This window comes from Sarcophilus harrisii, chromosome 1 (assembly GCF_902635505.1).
Source record: "Sarcophilus harrisii chromosome 1, mSarHar1.11, whole genome shotgun sequence".
In the NCBI taxonomy this organism is placed as follows: domain Eukaryota; kingdom Metazoa; phylum Chordata; class Mammalia; order Dasyuromorphia; family Dasyuridae; genus Sarcophilus; species Sarcophilus harrisii.
Window position 1 is genome coordinate 269,621,833 of NC_045426.1, and position 23,097 is coordinate 269,644,929.

At 32.2% G+C, this 23,097-nt stretch overlaps 1 protein-coding gene across 2 annotated transcripts in view; it reads left to right on the top strand.

Annotated features, from left to right (window-relative positions):
- CCZ1 (CCZ1 homolog, vacuolar protein trafficking and biogenesis associated) overlaps positions 1-23,097 on the top strand; it is a 34,570-nt gene that overhangs the window by 4,556 nt on the left and 6,917 nt on the right. For both annotated transcript variants that reach the window (XM_003761463.4, XM_031941739.1), the window contains 7 exons: positions 129-212; positions 1,454-1,629; positions 11,236-11,317; positions 13,228-13,289; positions 13,873-13,984; positions 16,102-16,135; positions 16,597-16,714. In XM_003761463.4, the coding sequence (XP_003761511.1) occupies positions 129-212; positions 1,454-1,629; positions 11,236-11,317; positions 13,228-13,289; positions 13,873-13,984; positions 16,102-16,135; positions 16,597-16,714 (668 nt within the window). The remainder of the gene's footprint in view (positions 1-128; positions 213-1,453; positions 1,630-11,235; positions 11,318-13,227; positions 13,290-13,872; positions 13,985-16,101; positions 16,136-16,596; positions 16,715-23,097) is intronic.

The window sequence follows — 23,097 nt, forward strand, 5'->3', positions numbered from 1 at the left end:
CTAATTCACTTTCTCTTATAATTGAAAGGGATAGCAGAATGAGTCCTTAAGAAGGACGAGGTTATTAAAGGGCAATGAAAATTTAATATTGAAGAAACTGATAATATTTCTGTCTTCTAAACCATTAGCTTTTTAATGGTACCTTTCTGAAAGCCATGGAAGATGGAGGTGTCAAAGTTCTAAAAGAAAGATTAGAAAAATTTTTCCATCGGGTAAGTTTGTGACTTTTGTTTACAATTTTTTTTTTTCATTAAAGTCTAGGTGTATAGATATTTATTCAAGACAAAATCACTTTTCATCTTAATAACAGAACTTAAATATTCAGATAATCAGATACTGTGCTAGCACATGTTATGGTATGGATCAAATAAAGAAATTCTTTAGGTCTAATTTTTTGATATTGTTTTCATTATTCCATCAAATGTAGAGAATCATGCATATTAGACAATCAGATCTATGGGTATCATCCAAGTCTAATCTAGTTCTTTTATCTTTAAACAGAAGGTAATCAGTCTCTTAACTCACTGAAATTTTCTGTGACTTTGATACAATTTAATTTCTTTTTTATGTGTTGATTCCATTTAATAAACATATATCTTTGCTTAATCAAAGTGGGAACTTTGAACATTTACAATATTGTAAGAATGATGGTTAGTTAATATTCTGTTGTGCCAAGTGATTTAAATATCTTATTTATTGATATTTTTTGCATATATCCATCCTCTGTTCAAAATTCAGTTTGTGGTAGTTTTAAAGTGATTGCTCTCAGTTGTTTTTCTCCCCAAAATATTTCTTAATATGTTTTGAGGGGTTTCTTTTGTTTTGGGATATTCTGTCATAATATACTTCATATAATCCACAATTTGAAGATTAACTGTAGAAATACCCTTAGATTTGGTACTCATCTTCATTTTCTTAATGATAATTTTCAGACTATCCTCTTTTAACTTAATCTAATCCAACCTTTTATAGTATAAGATGGTGCCTTTTATCTATTCAGAAAGATAGGATTTGGACCTTTAAAAGAAGACCTCATTTTGAGGAAGCACTAATTTAAGGAATTTGATGCTTTTAAAGAAAACAAGCTATATATTAAATCATGAAAGTAAAATGTGAATATAAATCACATGTAAGGTAAGGTGCATATTATAAAAGCTGAACCTCACTCCATGTAGTAACTTAAAATCACTGACTTACTGGGAGATCTGGGGATTTAAACACTGTTTTATGACAATTCATATTCTAAGATACACTTCTTAATTGTAATGTAGCTCCTTTGCTTTGCTAACAATACCTTATTTTGTCCTTCCTAGTTCTAAAAGTTTATCTTTAACATAAAACATAGAAATAATGACTATTCACAAATTTTTTTTGTTTTGATAGTTTTATTATTAGAAATTTTGTTTAATATTAGTAAGCTTTTTTTTTTTTTAACTTTATATTTTCCCCACAGTATTTGCAAACTCTGCATTTACAGTCATGTGACCTACTTGACATTTTTGGTGGAATCAGCTTTTTCCCATTGGATAAAATGACTTACTTGAAAATCCAGTCCTTTATTAATAAGATGGAAGAAAGCTTGAATATAGTTAAATATACTGCCTTTCTCTATAATGATCAACTCATCTGGTAGGTATTCTCCAAGTCTTAGAACTTAAAAACAGCTTTAAAAAATTTTTTTGTTCATTTTGTCTGGATGTATTTTTTAAATGTACATAAAATTGTGGGATTTTTTTCCCCTGCTATTCATTTTCATTTTGGTGAATTGTTTTAGCTCAGCCATGCTACCATTATGACAAGTTGCTGCCATTCATTTATTTTGTATCAGTTTTTATGTTGGACCTCTTTTAATTCAGTTTTATGCCCCTGTAATTGCTTTTTACTTACTCTTTATAAGTGCTGCAGTGTTTATTCCTACAGGCTTTCCCTCTCACTACCATTCTTGTTTACCTGTTCTATCTCAAGTTCCTTGAATTTACTTAAATTTGTAATTTCTCTTTTTATATAATTATTATTTTCTTATCCATAGGATCATTGATCTAGACCTGAAAGAAACCTTGGAATCATCTTAATTTAATCCATTCATTTTACAGTTGAAGAAATTGAGTTCCAGGAAGGTTAAATGATTTCCCAAAGTCACATAGGTAGTAAATGTCAAAGATTGATTTTGAACCCAGATCCTCTGATTTTCAATCAAAGGTTATTGTTGTTTGTCCTATGTGTCTCCTCTTTTAACCCTCTCTTCTCATCCAGCTGAGTGTGTAATTTAGAATCTTCTTTTCCCACCCTCCAACTTTTTAAGCAAATTGTGTTTAATAGTGCCTGTGTCCAAGAAGTTTTCCTTTATTTTGTCATCCTCATTTTTCTTTTCATTGTCATCTGTTCTGGATTCTATTCTCCTTTTCTCATGAGGGTACAGTTTCTGGAGCACATTTCATACTAAGCTTTAACCCATTTCTGTGTTATTGCAGTTGTTGATCTTATCCCTTCCTGCCTTCTTTCTGCTATGCCTCATACTTAGAAATATTTCACAAAAGAAATTATGTCAGATGGAAAACATGTCATGCAGTAGTAGGCATTCTTTCTCAGTTTATGAGGGTCCCAAGTTATCTTAACCCTACTCTCATCTTACCTCACTCTATTCTTAATATTGGGTTATCCAGTCTCTCATTTTCTATGTCCACCATTACTCTCCATGCTGACCACTCAGTGGGATTCTTAGACTGTCCCTCTCATGAGTTGAGATGCAGTCCTATGGAAAGCACAAGTACAATTTATCTTTAGACTTGGAAATGAGCTTCCAACTCCCATCTGTGTTGCTCCATCTCCATATGCATGCAATTTATACTACTGTGTTACCCTTCCCCCAAAAGATTACTGATTTACTTAAAGGGAGTCATTGGATCTAATCCATGGAATATTAATTCAATTCTGCCTTCTTTCTTTCTTCACATTGTTTTAAGTTCTCTATAAATCTTTAGTCTGTTAAGTCCTTTTTGTCCCAATGATGATCTTTCTTTGTTGTTATATCCCAGAAATCATTTTCTTTTTATTTTATGCAGTAATTTATAAAAATGAGAACTTTTTATTCATTTTTTCTTTTAATTGTACCTATTTACCTTTCTTGTTATTTAGAATTTCTGCAAGTTAAATATTCTAATCCTGTAGTATTTTTGTTTTGTTTTTATAGCTTTGTTTCTTATCTCTCTTTTGTTGCAGGCCCATCTTTTTCAGTGATGGCTACTAGTGCTCAACTTTTTGAGAGGTTATTTAGAATTCTTTCTTGACCTACTTTATATTTTGGAATGTCCTATTCCATTTTTTTCTTCCATTTTCTCATGAGTGAAAAGTCATGAAGTTATGTGAACTGATTTTCTTACCTATTTGAAAGTCTTCTGGCTGCTTGCAAAATTTGTTTGTTACTAAGTTTAAGAATTTTAACCTTCCTTAACTTTAAACATGGGTAGGATTTTTTTTTTATGATGGTGATAAGTGAATTTGATTCATTAGTGCTTTATTCTTTACTCATGAACTATGAAGATTTTTATTTTTTGTATTTTCTACAGCATGGTATTTAGGTTTTTTTAATTTGTCCTGTTCTTCTGGAAAATTATAATCCTTAAATTAACATTGTGTATTCTGTCTTCAAGGTCAGTTTCTTAGGCTTGTATGGGATTTATGTGCATTTTAAAGATGATACCTTTTGTGCTTTTTTTTCCCTGCCAAAATTTTCTTTTACTTTAGTATTGTTATATTCCAAATCTGCCATTTTTCTTTCAGATCATCTACTTCTTTGTAGAAAATGTCTTCTAACTTTTGTATTGTTATTTAATTGTTTCAAGTTCTTATTTCTGATTTAATCTAATTCCTATTATCTTCTTTTAACAATTCACTTTTTTTAAAAGAAATATTATAGAGTTGATCTTGTCCATCATATAACTCAGAAAAGAAAATCTTTTAAAAAAAAATCTAAGCAGCAATCCTGAATTTATGAGTTATGGGTTGATCAGTTTGGAGAATCTAGGTGACATATATTATCCAAAAAAGATGATTCATTTTTTTGTATGCTAAAATATATATGTATGTGTATATATATATATATATATATATATATATATATAGTAACCAAAGAGTAATTATTAAATCAAAGAATAAGGATTAAAAGTTTCCCAAAAATTAAGGAAAATTTCTCAACAATTAAGTTGTAGAAATAGTTTTATTTTTTATTCTCAAAAATTCTTTAAAGAAAGGTGTGTAATATAGTCAGAATTGCACTGGCTTGAGATTGATTTTCATTTTGATCCTGGCATGACCAATGTTGACCTCACAAATCATTAAACTTTTTATACTCAATTTCTTCATTTTTAAAATGAAGGTATTAGGCTAACTTCTCTGTAAAGCTCCTTTTAGTTCCAGCATTCTCTGATTCTATGAGAAGTCTAGTGTGGAAAAGGAACTGAACTTAAAAACAGAAAAATAGATTCAGATTATCTTTTCTAGTTGTGTGATTTTGGGGCATGTTAGCCTTTCTGAGTCTCAGTTTCATCATCCAGGAAATCTTAATACGCGCATTAAGGGTTGTGACCTAAAATGCTTTGTAAAGCTTTAAGTACTCTAAGTGAGTTGTACAATACATATTAACCTTTTTCATTTCATATTCATAGAATATTACTTTTTATATTTGAAAAATGCATTAAAAATTTTTTAAATAGAATCTAAGAAGTCTAAAGACCCTCTAAGCTAGTAAATCATCCAAATAATGTTTAAATTGTTCATAATTAGGGGCAATTAGATGGCACAGTGGATAGAGGACTGGTCCTGAAATTAGGAGGACCTTAGCTCAAATCCAACCTCAGACACCTAATACTTACTAGCTCTGCCACTCTGGGCAATTCACTTAATCCTAATAATGCCCCGAAAAAGTAAATAAAGAATAAACTTCATAATTTAAATCTCTTAAATCACTTTGGTTCTTTGTTTTATTGGATTAACAAAATGACTGCATAAATAGAAAGAATGCCCAAACATGAGTTATCAGTGGTTGTACTATAAAAGAATTTCAGGGGAAACTGACAAAAATAGTTTAGATTAATTTTTTTATTGAATGGTATTCAGTTATAAAATATTATGTCATGTTTTACATCATTGCACATATATAACATATCAAATTGCTTACCATCTTAAGGAAAAGGTAGGGATGGAGAAAGAAAATAGAAAATTCAATATTTTGTGGGGGAAAAAAGAATGTTAAAAATTGTGTTTAGAGAACTGTTCAGTTCTGCACACATATATTGTATCTAGGATATACTGTAACCTGTTTAACATGTATAGGACTGCTTGCCATCTGGGGGAGGGGGTGGAAGGAGGGAGGGGAAAAATCAGAACAGAAGTGAGTGCAAGGGATAATGTTGTAAAAAAAATTACCCTGGCATGGGTTCTGTCAATAAAAAGTTATTTAAAAAAAAAAAATTGTGTTTACATGTAATTGGAAAAAAATACTATTGAAAAGAGAGGGAAAGATTATATCAGAAATACCAGGGAGGAAATAACTAGAGTTTTTAGAAACTTTTTAATTCTTATTCTTTGATTTAATAATTATTCTTTGGTTAAATTTTTCATAATTATGGCTAGGGAGAGAATTCTTTTTTTTTCCTTTTTTAGATTTTTTTTTATTATTATTATAGCTTTTTATATACAAAACATATTCATGGGTAATTTTTCAACACTGACCCTTGCAAAAACTTCTGTTTCAACTTTTTCCCTCTTTCCCTCCACTCTCTCCCCTAGATGGCAGGTAGTCCCATACATGTTAAATATGTTAAAGTATATGTTAAATACAATATATGTATACATATTTATACAGTTATCTTGTTGCACAAGAAAGATCAATTTAGAAAGAAGGTAAAAATAACCTGAGAAGAAAAAACAAAAATGCAAAAAAGAAGTGGAAATGTTATGTTGTTGTCCGTAGTCATTTCCCAGTGTTCTTTCTCTAGGTGTAGCTGGTTCTCTTCATTACAGATCAATTGGAATTGATTTGGATTCTCATTGTTGAAGAGCCACGTAGGGAAAGAATTCTTAACAAAAATGAAGGCTATTTTACCTTTACAAATAACAAAATGGGTAATTTTTTTGACTATAAGAAATTGTAAGCTTTTGCATCAACAGCTAGAATAAGAATGGAAACTTAATTAGGGAACATTTTTCATCAGATATCTCTGATAGAGCCCTGATATCCTGGAATATAGGGAATTAAAGCAAACATATACACATACAATGAAGAATCATTCCCCACTAGATAAGGAGATAAGTTCTTAGAAGAGGAATTTTATGCTATTAATAAAAATATGAAATATCTCTCTAAATCATTAATAAGAGAAATGCAAGTTAAAATCATGCTCTGTAATTCTAAAGACCAATTTTGATTCAGAAGAATTGAGAGATAGAAAGGATATAGGTATAATAAGTGCCACATACACAATCAAATATAGTTGATATTTTATTAAACTGGATTTTTTTTCTTTTTCTTTATTGTAATCTTTCTCCAATCTTTAATATAAGAGGAAGACCCACTGGAGAAGAACTATGATATAAAAATAAAAGACATCAAGAAAATGTAACTGTAAAAATTATAGATTTTTTCAGTTGACACCTTTTTGTTTTTCCATTCATTTCTGGAGAGAAAAATCCTCCTTTGTCATTCAAACAAAAAAGTTGGATTTATCTGACAATGTAAACATCATCATTCTGTCCTAATAGTTCCTTAACTAATAGTTACATCTCCAGCTGCTTTATTAGACATCTCAAACTGGATGTCTCATGTAGATATCTTACACTCGGCCTGTTTAAGGCTGAACTTTCTCCCAAGCTTTTCCTTCTTTCTTTCTTTCTTATTACTATGGAGGATACTAGGATATTCCCAATCACGCAAGATCATAACATAGGTGTTATACTTAGCTTCTTACTCTAAGTCCCCCATATGCAATCAGATGCTAAGCCTAAGTTTTGATTTTATTTATCCTCAAAACATCTTTTGAATATCTACCTCTGCCCTGTTTTAATACTGCTATCACACTGGTGTAAGCTTTCTGATTAGTCTCTCTGATTCGAGTCACTCCCTACTCCAGTCCACTCTTCATTCAGCTATCAAATTTATCTCCTTAAAAAGTACAGCTCTGATCATGTCACATCCCATCCATCCCCTCTATTCAGTAAACTCCAGGGACTTCCTGTTACTTCCAGGATTAAATAAAATTTACTGTTTGGGCTTCAAAGTCCCTCATCACTTGCCCCCTTCCTTTCTGGCCTTCTAATACCTTATTGCCCTCCCCATTCCCCACACATGCTCTGCAATCCAATGACATTGGGGTCTTTGCTTTTCACCTCATAAGGTACTCTCCCAAACCCCTGCATTTGTTTCCCATGCCTAAAATACTTTCCTTCCTGGAACCTCTTAATAACTCTTCAAATCTCCATAGCCTACAAAATTCCATATCCTACAAGAGAAATTGGTAAGATTTCTGGCAGCTGTTACTCTTCTATCACTAATCACTATGTATTTGTTTTATAATTATGTATTATGTTTAACGTAAAAACAACTGTAAAAAACTGTACTGACCTGTGAATATGTTTTACTCCCCAGTAGGGTCATAGGAAAATAGCTTTAGACTTGGAAGGAATTATAGAAGCCATCATAGTTGAATATAGTTTAAATCCTGTATTTAATAGATGAGACACTGAGATACAGAGAAGTTGTAATTTGTCCAAAATCATAGGTAATAAGTGAGAGCCAAGCTTTGAATCCATGTCCTCTGACTCCAGTACCAAAGCTTTCTCCATCTCCAAAGCAGACCCATGCTGCCTTCCTTTGAGACCCTTTCCCCACAAAGCTTTATGTAAATGAAAATTGTTATTCATGGTAAAATTCCATGAGAAAATATTTTCTTGCTTATTGAAAGGATCAGTGTCTAGTCTAGTAGTATAGTACCTGAGAGTCAAGAGAGGAAGCATTTATTAAGCACTTGCTGTTTGGCAGGGACTACTGGGGATAAAAAGATAGACAGTAATGGTCTTTACCCTTCCAGGAACTCATATTCTAATGGGGGAGAGAATATGTGGATAACACATTATGTATTATTCTCTAATGTTACTTTCAATTTACTTTGTGTACACACACACACACGTCTACCTTATATATCATTGCATCAAGGGGAGTCAAATATAAGAAGATTGGAGTGGTAGGGTCAGCTTGTAAAAGGCTTTAAATGCCAAAGGAGTTTATCTTTGATCTTAATCATAATTGGGAGCCACTGGAGATTATTGAGTAGGAAGTCTGACATGGTTAAGTCCATAGGAAGATCACTTTGACAGCTGGTTCAAGGATACACTGGGGAAAGACTCAAGGGAAGGAGACAAGTTTAACTAGAAGGTTTTGCAGTAATGCAAGATGTTGGCAAGACTTGAAAAGCAGATTTGATATGTGGAGAGGGTACAAGTGAGAAGCTGAAGATGATGTAGAAGTTGCAAGTGAGTGGGCAAATGATGGTACCCTTGGCAGGGAAGTTTAGAAGAAGGGAAGATTTGGGGGCAAAAATCATGAGTTCTTTTTGGATACACAGAGTTTGAAATGGCTGGTGACATCTGTTTTGAAGTGTCAGGAGATAGTCTTTGATGCAGAATTCATGCTCATAAGAGGGACTCAAGCTGGATATATAGATATGAGAATTATTTTTACAGAGATGAAATTGAACTCGGAGGAACTGATGAGGTCACCAAGAGAATGTCGAGTCCATTTTATATCCTTGCTCAATAAGTCCCGGTGACTTCTGTGATAAAATCCATATAATCTGGCTCTGAATTACTTTTCTAAATCTATTATTTATTACTTCCCTTCATTTATAGTAATCCTCCCCCCCCCCCAAACCCAGTGTGCTTCAACTCAACTGCATTTTTTTCTATGAGACTTTTCCTGATTCCCCCCCAATTGCTAGGGTTTCCTCTGAAAATTACTTAAGATTTATTTTCTTTATATCAGTCATCAACAGGAACTTATGAAGGATCTATTATTTTCTAGGTACTGGAGATACAAATGCAAAGAATGTAAGAGTTATATGTGTGTATATGCTATCATCCTTGCTAGAATATGAATTTCTTAGGGAGAGATTAATTCATTTTTTTTCTCTATATATTCCTACTACCTAAGATAATGTTTGGTACATAGTAAAATGTTATAAGTACTTTTTCATTCCATTATACTTCGTTTAATGTTATTAATTAGAGAATTATTGAATACATATATGTAGTTGGATTTATCAAGATATCTCTAAAATCTTAACATATGCATAAAAAGCACCTTTTTCTTTTTGTTTTTACCCATTTTATACATTATAGTTCTTTATAGTGTTGTTTATTTTCTGAAGATAGTATTGATGTAGTGAAAAGTGATATCATTTGATTTTTCTTCTGGGATTTTTTTCCTCTTTTTTGATGAGAATTTAACAGGTATATGTTATTTATTAGAGTTTAAAATTTTTTAATATTCTTTTTAAGTTTTACATATATAAACAAATTGTGTGATCTTGTTAAAAAAAAAAAAAACTATGGTATGTCTCATGGCAAAAAAAAAGTATTAAAGCATAGGAGCAATCAGTCCTGATAAATAATTAATAACATTCACTGATATATAACATTGCTCTTATTTTTTAAGTAATTTAGCAAATATTATAATAAGATTGTATCTCGAATAAAATAAAGACATGATGGGAAGTATTTCAGTTCCTAACTCTAGCTGCATTTAGATTTGGAGTGTTTTTTTTAAAATTGCTTTGGAGGTACTTTTTTTTTTTTAATAAGTTAAATATTATTTGGGGTCTTTCTGTATCAGCATAGATAAGATGAGAGGAAATTAGTACAACATTTAACTAAAAACTGCACAAAATGCCATGTAAAACAAACAGTATCTCCTATACTATATATCCCCTATATATTCAAATAAATAACATTTTACTCTTAACGTACATGTAATTTTAAGCCAGTGAAGGACATTCTATTATTTTTATATTATATTTATATTTATCATTATGTTTATTTTGGTCAAACTAAAAATGAACTGGCTCCTATTGTATATGATTCATTGATATGAAGCAGAATCATTTCAGCCTTTCAGTGTAGGGTTTGCATTTAGGTATTTGGTTGCTGTTTTTTCTTTAATCGGTAGTCAAGACTGGTGCTTCTTGAAGATATTTCCCAAAGGCAGAATCAGCCTATTTATTTTTTTAACACATAATCTGCAATTTATCTTTCTGCAAAACCTCAATTTAACTGCCTTTCCTTGAATACCGTGTTTTTGTTCAAATAAGCAGTGTTGGGATTTTTAAGACCTAACAGCCATTTCCATATTAGTGTTCTGTTGTATAGTTTTATCAAAATTTCTTAGTGCTCTAACTCCACTAGTAGTCCTACTTTTCAATTTTTACTTTTTGATACCTTATGGAAGAAACTGAAAGAAGGACCTGCATTTTCTTCTTTTTTTCCCATCTTAAAGAAAAAATAGTTCCTTTCCATTTACTTGGACTAAAGATGCAATCTGTCCTTGTATATAGATTGTTGCCAAAGCTGGTGTCAGTGTGGAAGCAGCAATTTTTTCTCAGTGTGTCTTTTCACCTTGATTCTCTGTTCTATTCTCTTACTACTTGACTTTTTTTTTTTTTTTTTTTTTTTGGCTTTTTAGCTTTTTCACTTCTAGAAACTGAGAAATGTTATTATTAAATAAATTTCCCTTCCCTTAGGAGCTTTAAATGAGGGTTATGTTGAAAACCAGGAATTTGATTTTAGTACCCACTCATCTTACAAACTAAATAAATGTCTCTTTTCAACCACCTGAAATAAAACTCTATTACAACTGAAAAAGTTTTCTGAAAGATTCTACATGTAGTATAGTATAGTCACATCAACAAACAGGCATAAGATTAAATTGTTTTGAACTTTCCTTTATTTAAATTATGTGTGAGGCAAGAATTATTCTTATAATCTAGTTGTCTTTAACATGGAGGTGTAAGAAAGATTCAATTTGCTTTTTTCTCTTTGGACTATGATCTTGTGATCTCTCAGTTATCAGGGAGAATTTTTTGTTAATGAGGTGTGACAAAAATGGATAAAACTTTTATGATTAAGATGGCATAAAGATAAATGGATGATTTCAAAGTTGTAACTTCTTTTTCTGCCTAATAATTTCAGGAGTGGATTAGAACAAGATGACATGAGAATTTTATACAAATATCTTACCACTTCGCTATTTCCAAGACACATTGAGCCTGAGGTATGAGTACCAAAATATATTGTGCTGCTTTTGGGGTATTATCCCATTTTTTCTTATAGTGTTGGCCATTTGATAATTTAGTAACATGAGATAATTATTGTATTTGCCAAGCCCCTGGCAAAAATAAATGTCAAAAAGATATGATAATAATGATATCTTATAAAAAGAATTTGTGTATTGGCTTTAATGCTAATAGTGAATTTGTTATAGCACTTTAGTGACTCTTAAAGATTACTAACATTTTCATCAATTTAGAGGATAATTCCATAATTTCCCTTCCTTAAATACTGGTTCTGGCTTATAAGTGACTAAGCAATTTCTTGGTGGTGTGGTATTGCCTGCTCACGTTTTTACTATTTTACTTCCACATGTGCAGTCATAAACATAGGGGTAGCATGATATATATTCTAAGTGTTAAAAGTAAAAGAAAAAAAAAAGATTTAGGCAAGACACTAAACATTAATTTGATATTGTATTTGGTCTTTTGTGCTCTCTATAAAGCTTCTATTTTGATTGTCTTTTTTTCTTAAGATCATGAACTTAAAAAGTAGAGTTTATGTCAGCATGAGTCAGTAGAAGTAAACTTGGAGAAGTTTAGCACTCCACTTGAATAATTTCCAAGCTTTTTACTCCTTTATACATCCATAAAAATAAATGAAAACAGGTGTTTCCTTGAGGATTATCACTTAAAACACTCTTCATCCTGTATAAATCATTTAGAAGGTGTTCAGTTTGCTAATAATTGCATTGCTTTCCCTATGTGAGAAAGCTCATTTGTGATCTCCAGATGCCAGAGACATTGTTTTTGGCCAGGTCCTGAAATCAAATCCTGATTCTGCTAGATTTACAATCTGTGACTTTGGTCAAGTTCCTTAACATCATTTGGCCTCATTTTCCTCATCTGTAAAATGAAGGTGTTGGAATAGATCTCTTCTGAATTTCTTCCAGCTCATCATAGTCTTATAGGGTGGAAGATCTAGAACTGAAAGGGACCTCAGAGGCAATCAAGTGCAGTCTTTTCATTTTACAGAGGAGGAAACTGAGGCCCAGAAAAGAGAAGTAACTTGTGTCCAAAGTCATGCAGGTGTTGACAAAAGCAGGGTTGTTTGTTTTTTTTTCCACAGTTGGGTTTTAAACCCAGGTCTCTTCACTCCAAATCTAATGTTCTTTCTACTCATGTTGCTTCTGGAAGTCTATGATCTTATGACTTTAATTACTGCTTATTTTTATTCATAAATGAGTAAATTAGGATATGAATTATAGAACAGAATGAAATACATTAAGAAATATTTTAAAGTGCTTATTATGTTGTGCAAGTCACTATGTAGGCCCTGGGCCTACAAAGAAATAAAACTCTGTCCTGAAGGAGCTTATGATGTACTGGGGATGCCACACAAGGTAATTTAAGCAGGAAGAGAATATTAACAACCAAAGGAAGGAATGAGGGAAGGCTTTTTAGAAAATGTGACCTAATTATCAGAGATTTAGAGCTAGAACAAACTTCAGAGACTTTCCATAATCCTCTCATTTTATAATAAGGAAACTGAGGCCTAGAGTGGTGTCCACAATCATTCAGATCATAAATTGGGATTTGGAAGGTAGGGTAGGACTTTGGGGTGGGAGGAAGAAGGGGCAAAGAGCATCAGAGGCAAGAGGCCTGAGGAAGGAGCAGTGTTGTTTGCAGTTTGTTGGACAATGTAATAACCATATTGTGATCATATTAAAAATCAGTGAGGCCTGTTGTCTTGTTTCTATTTTTTTATTTCTTGGTTTAAACTTAAAGCATGCATTTTCTAGAGAACTATAAACTGAAACAAACTAGTACATGTAAATGTTCTTTTTTCATAGCTTTGAAAGCGGGGGAAAAAGCTCATTTGTAAGTCATTTCCCAACTTTTGACTTGTTTATAGTTGGCAGGAAGGGATTCACCAATCCGAGCAGAAATGCCAGGAAATCTTCAGCATTATGGAAGGTAATTTGTCCTTTGATATACTCTTTGGGTTTCTTATTAGTTTTAAGTCATATTTAAAAATAAAATCAGGAGCAAAATCAAATGAATTATTTTTATATTAAGGAATATCCACGTTGATTTCTTAATATGAGGAAATTATACAATTTAGAGAAATTATACAACTTCATTATGGTTTCCAAATCCATAAAAAGATTTATTGATGTTTTTTGATTACAAGAAGATAATATAACTTTTGGATGTGAGATTTTTATCTTATCATAGGTATGTTATCTTACTGACATAAAGTTATAGATATCTTAACTTTAGTGTGTCAGGTAGGCCTTTAGAACCTAGTTGAAGTATGTCTATGACAAAAGTAGAATACTAGTCACAGAAGAAATGTCATCATTTCTCATTTAAAAAACAAATAAAAAACCCAAAAATTGCTTTCTTAAAATTCTAGGGGTTTGACACAGCTATAGTATTGCCCTATATTTTATCTTGGCTTTCAAAAATGTTAAATGTTTGTGTAAAGTGGAATGTGTTTTGCTGCAAAACCATAATTTGTCCAATAAATTCGAGTCGTTTTTGTTTGCTCTTAAAGATTTCTTACTGGACCTTTGAACCTTAATGATCCAGAAGCAAAATGCAGATTTCCCAAAATTTTTGTAAATACAGATGACACTTATGAAGAGCTTCATTTAATTGTTTACAAGGTAATATCACTTTGTCCTAAATATTATTTTAATCATTCCTGAGTATTGGTATGTGAGTGTATACCCAAATGTCATGTATATTTTTGTGACAGGCGGTTCTGAGCAGTGGCAATTATTTTTTAAAACTGCAAAATGTCTATGTATACTTCCTTAAGAGTTGTATTTAGTTTTCATATATGTCTTTGAATAAACTTTCTTATTTTCATTAATGAAGCGGTAGTTGTTTAGGCTTGTCATTTAGTGTTTTGTAGTCTTTCATATTCATACATAGAAAGATCTTGAAGGCAAAGGGGTGGTGTCAGAGTCAGAGATGATGATGGTCTACTTTTCAGAGATTGTCTCACTTTGGTGGCTTTTCAGACTTGAACAGTATCAGCTTGCCTCCTGTTTTGGGTTTTAATATTGATTAGTGAATGATAGGAAAACTTTCCCATTGCCTTCATGTACCTTGAATAGAATTTTATCACCTATATATAGAAAAACAAAGGTTAGAATATATTTTCATTATTGTTTATTTATTAATTTCCTTTAAATGTTTCATTTTTAAGGGTAATTTTGTGTATTTTATTAGGTTTTAAATTTAAGACCATATTCAGTATATAAAACTATTAAATGTGTGTGACATGTTGTAAACCTTAATAGAAAAGCAAATATGTGAATAATAGTTAAACAAGTTTTTAAAAGTAACAGTGAATTTGACATTTTGAATTAGAACTAACTATAAAGTTGAATATATAGAATTTTAATTGCATTTTTAATTTCTATTTATATGAAATTCAGAAATTTCATGCTAAGCATTAAATTATGATTCTATAATTCAGGGGTCCTCAAACTTTTTAAATAGGGGGCCAGTTCACTGTCCCTCAGACTGTTGGAGGGCCAGACTGTAGTAAAAACAAAAACTTTGTTTTGTGGGCGTTTAAATAAAGAAACTTCATAGTCCTGGGTGAGGGGGATAAACGTCCTCAGCTGCTGCATCTGGCCTGTGGGCCATAGTTTGAAGACCCCTGCTGTAGGTAATAGAATTTTCCTAGAAATGACCTAGAATAAAATGTTTATACCTTTATACACTCAGCAAAGCAATCACTACCACCATAGTAGCAGCAGCAGCTCACATTTATGTAAAGTATCCCAAAAGACATAATGTGATTTTAAGCTTTAGTAGTAGATTTAAGCTGTACTAAGACTTTTGCAATGCCCTCTGTGAAAGTGCTTGAGGGCTTGTAAAACTGCATATATTAACTCATTTGATCTTACAACCAGGGGAGATCAGTGCTATTACTATCTTCCTTCTACAGTTGAGGAAAATGAGACAATGTAAATGACTTGCCTAGGGCCCCACAGTTAGTTAAGTGAGGCTAAATTTGAACTCAAGTCTTCCAAGTGCCATCCAGTGTGTCACCCAGCTGTTCAAAATTAATTACAAGAATAGAAAAAGTGCTTCTTTGAACCAGGAAGATTTGAGTTTGAATTCTGCCTTGACTTTTGTGTGATACTAAATAAGTCAGCTTCAGTTTCTTCATCTATAAAATAATTGTGATAATAGTGCTATTTCACAGGGTTATTGTAGAGAATAAGTTAAATAAAATATATATATATATATATATATATATATATATATATATATATATATAAAACTATCCATACAGGTATTTTGCTGCACAAGAAGAAATGGCTTTCCAAGTCTTATTTGAATAGCTCTTTTCAAATGTTTGAAGGGCTGTCAAGTAGAAGACAGAATAGAAGTTCTCTGCTTGATCTTTGAAAGTGAACTGTTACATTCAGGCAGATTTAGGCTTGATAGAGGAAAGATTCCTTAATAAACATACTCAGAAGTGGAATGAGCTGCCCCAAGAGGTAATAAGTTCCCAGTCATCAGAGTTCTTCAAGCATAAAGTGGATGATCAGTTGTTAGGAGTTAACAGTGTGATGTTTCTTATTTTTTGCTATGATCACAAAGGGTTTTGAAGCACTACTGGGCCTGCAAGTTCAGAAACCTTTCTTGTGTGCTAATTTTCTAATAAAATTAGTGGCCACATGTTAAGCAGGGGAGGAAAAAGAAAAAATGGTATTCTGTAACCTTTGGTTTAATGTGGTAATGGTTTTTCCTCTCCTAGGCTATGAGTGCAGCAGTTTGTTTCATGATTGATGGTACGTATAACATTCTGTTGTTGCCTTCTTCTACAATTAAATCATAAACATATTGTAAGAAAGATATTGTGACACTCCAAATAAAACTTAGTTGTCCTAACTTTATGATTGTTTCATTCAGGTCAGATTTTTCAGGTGAGTTTTAGAAGATAAAACCATTCTGTTAGTTTGGTCCAATGAGGGAATACTGAAATGGAACTTAAAATGTGTATTTCTTCCTTCATATAATGTGTCTTTTCTTTCTTCATGAATCTTACTAATTTTTATCTCTTGTATTTTTTACTAAAGGAATAAGATTTGATCTGGATATTCCAGATTATTTGATCAGGTTAATTACTTTGTATCTAGCAAAGAGATTTGAATATTTAAACATTAAGAAATTAAATGACTTCTTTCACATGAAATAATGGAAGTGAAATACTAGGGAAAAAACCATTTACATTATTTTTTAAATTACTCAGCCTCTATGCAGCCTTCTTTGGACTTTTGCCGAAGATTGGACAGCATTGTTGGACCTCAGCTCACGGTTTTAGCATCTGACATTTGTGAACAATATAACATCAACAAAAGAATATCGGGGTTTGTACTGTGCTTTATTTGTGTGCCCTTTCAGAATTGAGAATGTATATAACAATTTCATTTTAAGTTTTATCTGGTATTAGTGCTGTACAAAATGGATTCTGTTGTGTACCTTTCAGTGGTTTTCCCCTAGTTGTTATGAAGTAAACTGAGTTGTTTGCTTTTGTCCCAATTTCCCTTAGGCTACACATTTTTTGAGGGGACAGAGGAATTAGGGGTGTGGCCTTTGACTCCTGAAGAGTTTTTAATTTTTTGAAACTAATCAATTAAAACAATGGATTGATCCTATACTAACCATGTTCTTAATCACTTGAATTAAGCAACCTGGATTATTAAAGAATACTTTAATTCTCATTGACTTATTCAGACATTGAGATCCTATTTGTTTTGAGTACTTTTATCTGTTTAAAATGATTTCCTGGGTAAAATAAAATATATTTAAAAGTTATAGGCAGAATGTGGTGGCACATACCTGTAATTCTTGCTACTGAGGGAAGTTGAGGCAAATGGATCCTTTGAATTTGGAAGTTCTGAACTGCAATAGGTTCTTTTAAGCTGATTGAGTGTCTGCCCAAGTCTAGTACCTGGGCAAAGAAAAATGAAGCAATTTAAGTTTTCAGTGCCCATAAGTGAGATTAACCAGTGAGTGGCTATTATATCCCAGCCTGGATGAGATAGAAAGTCTCAAAAAATATATATTCATATACACAGATAGGGATAGAAGTCACGAGTCCCTGAGTTCTAATTTTGGTTCCATTATTATTAAATCATATAACTCCTGTATTTCTGGGTTTGTTGGGGTTTTTTTGTTTTGTTTTTTTTTTGTTGTTGTTGTTGTTATTTTTATATATAAAAGATAAATGATCTTACCTACTATTCTTTCCTCATTGATTAAAATGAATGTACTTGACAGGAATCACTTTGAAAAATCAAAGCGCTGCTTATGTTATGTTATGTTATGTTATGTTAACAATTGTATAAATTAGTTTATCTTTAATGTTGAGGTTTATTTATGTTAGTTTCTAGGAATTTGAAATAAGGTTTAAAATGTAAGGGTAAAAAGATTTTTATAAAGGGATTGACTAGACTTTCTGGAATTTAAAAAGTAATTTTTTTTGAGGTGGTAAAGGGAAGAGATATATAGTCTTTTGTCCCAGGAAAGGAGCAGTAGGACACTAGATGAGATTTTAAAAGATCCAAGTGTAATAATTTTTGAAGTGTTAATACAAAGTGAAAGCATAAGAATCAGAGTATAGTGTCATCTTGAAGGCAGAAGGTAAAAGGTCATTATGGACTAGCTGAATGAGAGAATACTTTCTGGGAAAAATAGTTTTTGAAGTGGTCTTTAAAGGACAGATAGATCTGTAACAGATGGAGAAGAACAGTGAGCCTTCCAGGCATAAGTAGACAATATTCATTCATTCATCAGAATGTTTTTTTTAAGTACTGAGTACTATGGGAAGTGCTGAGAAAGATACAAAAGTTAGATAAGACATGTCTCTGTAGAATAAAATCCAAACGTGATAAATAATATAAAACATTACATTGTAAGAAGATTGAAGAGCTATAAAAGCTCCTTGTGATGCGCAAGGGAGAAAAAGGAAAATATTCTAGACATAAAGAACAATTTAAGAAAATTTTTAAAAAGGAGAGTTCAAAAGCAAAATAGGATAGAGAGTCTTATTTGACTGGAGATTCAAGGAATGGAATAAATGAGATAAGGCTGAAAAAGAAGGATGATATCTGTCTATAAAATCCTCACAGGACAGACAATGGAGGCCTGACCTAGGGCTGACATTTGCCTCTGGTTCACATATCCATTGTACCTAGTTTTACCCTCTGGAACTGTCTAAAACATGCTTTCATATGCAACTCCTTCAAATACTTGAAGACCAAAGTCATGTCTTTTCTTAAATATAGTCTTGCAGTCCTTCCCCAGTTCCTTTAACCAATTCTTTTACAACATTATTTCTGGACCTTTCACCATCTTTAAGTTTTTTTTGCTTTTTTTCTTTGCACTTAGCCTAAAGTGGGGTGTCAAACTTAGATGGAAACTGATCCCTGAAGGCTTATTGACTTAGAAAACTACAAATGAACTTTATCCACATTGTATTGTATTTTTCTTTATTTTTCTCACCATTTTGCAATTACTTTTTAATCTGGTTCAAGCCATACATGGAAGTTTTACAGATGGACTGTGAGTTTGAACCTCCGGTCTAACAGAGCAATGATACAAAGGCAGGAAAATTTGGGGCCTGGACAAGAGAAGATAGTTTGGCTGAAGCATAAAGGATATTGAGGAGAATAGAGATAAGGAGTTTGAATTTTAGTCTGTAGACATGTCAATGGAGGATTTTTAAGTAAAAGAACACTGCATGAGAAAGATTAATCTGGTTTGAAGAATGAATTGAAGGAAATGGATAGGATAGATGGAAGACAAGATGACCTATTAGGAGGATTTGGTTAGTGATGAGGTTCTATATTGGGCTTTAGCAATGGAGAGCAATAGAGAGAAAAGGATGACCATAGAAAGCACCAAAATTACAATCTTTGGGTCTCTAATGAACTCTAGTCTCAGCGAAAGAGTTGTCGCCATTCATTCATTTAACCAAGGATTTTTATTGAGTAAATCCAGTTAGGGAAATGCCTTTTTCTCCATATTGCTTGGAAGTGGGGGAAAAAATTTCCACTCCTATTCACAGAGTTGTAGAGAAATGGCAAAGATATGTTCCTGCATTCCAGATTAGAACTTTCAGCGCATTTTCCCATAGAAGTTGCAGTTATGTTAATTTTTTAAAAACTAAAATATTTAGCCCTTTTAAGTGTACAGAGTGCTTCTTGTATATTATGTTTTATTATATCCACTTTACAGATGAGAAAAGTGAGGGTGAGCTAGTAAGCATCGGACCAGAGGTGGATTTTAATTCAGTTCTATACTGATGCCAAGTCCATCATGCTATTCATTGTGCCATACTGCTTTAATAGGAAAATATTGCTTTATTCCATTATAAATTTCTATGTTTGTATTAATGTAGCATTCGACTCCATACATATGAGTTACATAAGCAAGCTTTCATGGACAGCTCTGATCACAATCATTCTGTTACTTATTTTGTTTTTATGAAAGGAAAGAACAGGTTTTATCAAGTCTTGAGAAATGATTGAATCAGAGGATTAGATATTATTAGAGAGAAAGAGATTTCTCATGCCATCCAGTCCACATAACCCCATTTTACAATTGAGAATATGAGGCCCAGAAGAAGTTAAGTGATATAAAATACTAAATGAAAGCGCCTGGAATTGAACTTTGGGGCCTCACACTCAAGACCAGTATTTTTTCCTCTGTACCAAGAACTTGGAGTCAATAGCATTGATTTTAGATTCTGCCTCTTAACATTTACTGTGTGACATTGCTGTCACGTATGGCTGCTGTTCATGCCACCTTTCCTAAAATTAAATGCACGTCTTCTTCCATAACAAGATGTATACTCCTTGAGAGTAGGAATTATTTCATTTATTTATAATTTATTTTCATTTATTTATAAATGTTGGTTAATTTAACTCTAAAAATGGGGATGGTAGTAATTTTGTCATACTCTCTTGAGAGAATTGTTGAGAAGACAATTCTTAGCAGACCTCAAAGCCTTATAGAAGTGTGTTATGGGAAAATATGTTCAGAACTCAAAACTCCATTATGAATTTTAGATTTTTACTAAATTAAACTGATTTTGATGTGGCTAAGAGTATGTATAAATGATATTATTGAGTTATAAATGTCACCTAATTGAAGAGAAAAATGATTAGCTATAGGAAATATCCTTCTCCCTCTAAAATCCTACATCAAGATATTTATAAGAAAGGCCTTCCCCACAGTACATCATCATATTGATTTTTCTTCTTCTCTTGACCATCTTGTTTTCCCAGGCCTCCACTATCCCTTCAAAAAAAGGGCGGTTTATCAATAAATTTCTTTAATGCTTCAGAATATAATGATTTAATTGGTATAATCCTTCCACCAATGCAATACAAATTCTTCATCTTCATAGATAGCTTAATAAATTGCTCTTATCAAAAAAAAAAAAAAAAAAAAAAGGCATCACCTAGATGTCAGCCTTCCAAATTTAGGTAAGCTTATTCTTAGAGGCTGTCACACAGTGGATAATGAGTTGGCCTTTAAACCAGGAAAGTTTTGAGTTTGAGTTATACAAACAAACACTGCATCATTATCATTTGGCACTATATCCTGATTAATTTGAGGCAGAAAGAAGTCTTTTGATAGTGTTGATTTCAACTCACTAGAATTCTGACTCCAGATACAGCAGAATTGTTAACAGCATCAAGCCTGTATAAGCTTTAACTTCAAAGATGGGGTTATTGCAAGGATGTTCAAGGTTTAGAAGTTACCTAGTTATACAATAATATCCTTATTCATGTAAGGGATACATTCGAGTGACATATTTTTTTCATTTCCAGGAGTGCAAATAATCCGGAGGTAAAGGTTTTATTCTAGAATGTGAATTTATTCCACATCTCACTTCTATTGATTGTCCAACCCTTCTGGCATACACTGGTTGGTAAAGAGGGTGTTGGATTCGTGCCTCTGTCAGGGCAGCTCCTTCTGTGATGTAGATGTCTCATGAGCTGCTCCTGAATCAGTGCCTCCCCATTTCTAGGTGACCAGGCCTTGAAAGCCCAGAGTGCTGTCCTTCCCTCAGTTGTATCAGAAGCCCCCTTGCCTTCTCCTCAACCACTGCCACCAGTAATTCAGGGCTGAAGAGATTGGAGCTTCCTCTGGGGACAAGGCTTCTTTTTAAAGTTGGCAGAAAGGTTTGAAGAATTTATTCATATGAGATGTCAGTGTACCTAACTCTAGTAATATTGCTTCAGGAAAATCAGGGGTTTAATAGTATAATTGGCATTGATTGCTTCTGATCGTTATTAGGCTTAGACCAAATCATTAAGGGTGTAACTAGTGGCATCCTTATTTTAGCAAATAGCTTTTTCTCTGTTCTGAAAGTATTGAACTGGTAATCATAGAAAATGTTTGGGGACTATATGTGACTAAAGAATAGCAGTCAGTTTTCCATATTTTTATATGTGTTTGACTCTTAATCTTGCAATTCTAGCTAAATTCTAAAACATTTTTGGTTTCTGATTTCTAAAGTTAGAGAAAGTACATTACTGGGCCACAGTTAATCCTACATTTAAAGAAACTGATAAAAGTGGAAGAGATGGACAAAATAGTCCTTGTGTGTATTTGCTGTCTGTTGTCATCTCTGCGGTACAATATATCAAGGAGAAAAATAATGTAAACTTAAACATGCTTTTAAGTTTACATTCACTTTGACTTATTCCCTAATTTCTCAGAGCAACCGACAGATTCAGAGAAAAAAGTGTCTTTCCTATTATAAAAACATCCAAATAAATTAATAACCTGGCATAAGAAACATTTTTTACAAATTCAGTGGAAACTTCATTTCTATATTAGCTGCATAGGAAAATTAAGCCTTTCCATGCTAAAATATATGCCCAGACATTTAAAATAATTTCATATTTCCCATTATTATGTCATACAAATGTGGAAATATGTTTAATGTTATTATACATGTATTACATGTATTTTTAAAAACATCATACCAAAAAAAAAGTGTTTATTTCGCAAGAGAAATTCTCTAATTGAAGGCACAACTACTTGGCTTTATAACAGAAAAAAAAATTGAACCAGTGCAATTGTATTTGATAAGGTTTTTAACCTACTCACCATATTATTTAAATTATTTGTTGTTTTTGTGATTACCTGAAAGATTCCTCTTAATTTATCCTATATTTTGTGAGTAACTTATAAGGTTTCATTTTTTCTTGGAAAAGGACTCGATCTTTTAAAGAAAAATTATTTTCCAGGGTCCCTATGGTATATCAGTCTAATGCTTCCAGCCTAGTATATGAGGCCATGTATTTGGATTTATAATGTTGCAAGTGAATGGACTAGGCAATCAATTACAACAAACAACAGGTTTGCCTGATATTTTAATTTAAGTATAAAATTTGAAACCGGGTCTTTCTGTCATTTTTTTTTTTAGATCTAATATTCTTGAACTGTCCTAGAAGTCAGCTTCATTTTGTTTTCAGATACTCCTCAGTATAATGGAAAATGTCTAGACTATTAAGTTATACCTAAGATATATGAAATAGTACTTGTACACTGAATCACTAACTCCTTTGCTTTTCAAAAATATTGCAGAGTAAAGTTGAAGAAATTTATACATTATATCTTAATGTTTAATGCAGGGGACTTCTAACACATGGTTTCTGAGAAAACTAATAAAACTGAGAATGGAATAAGCCATTTTGGTTGGACTAGCTGATGAGCCTGCTGTATTGAT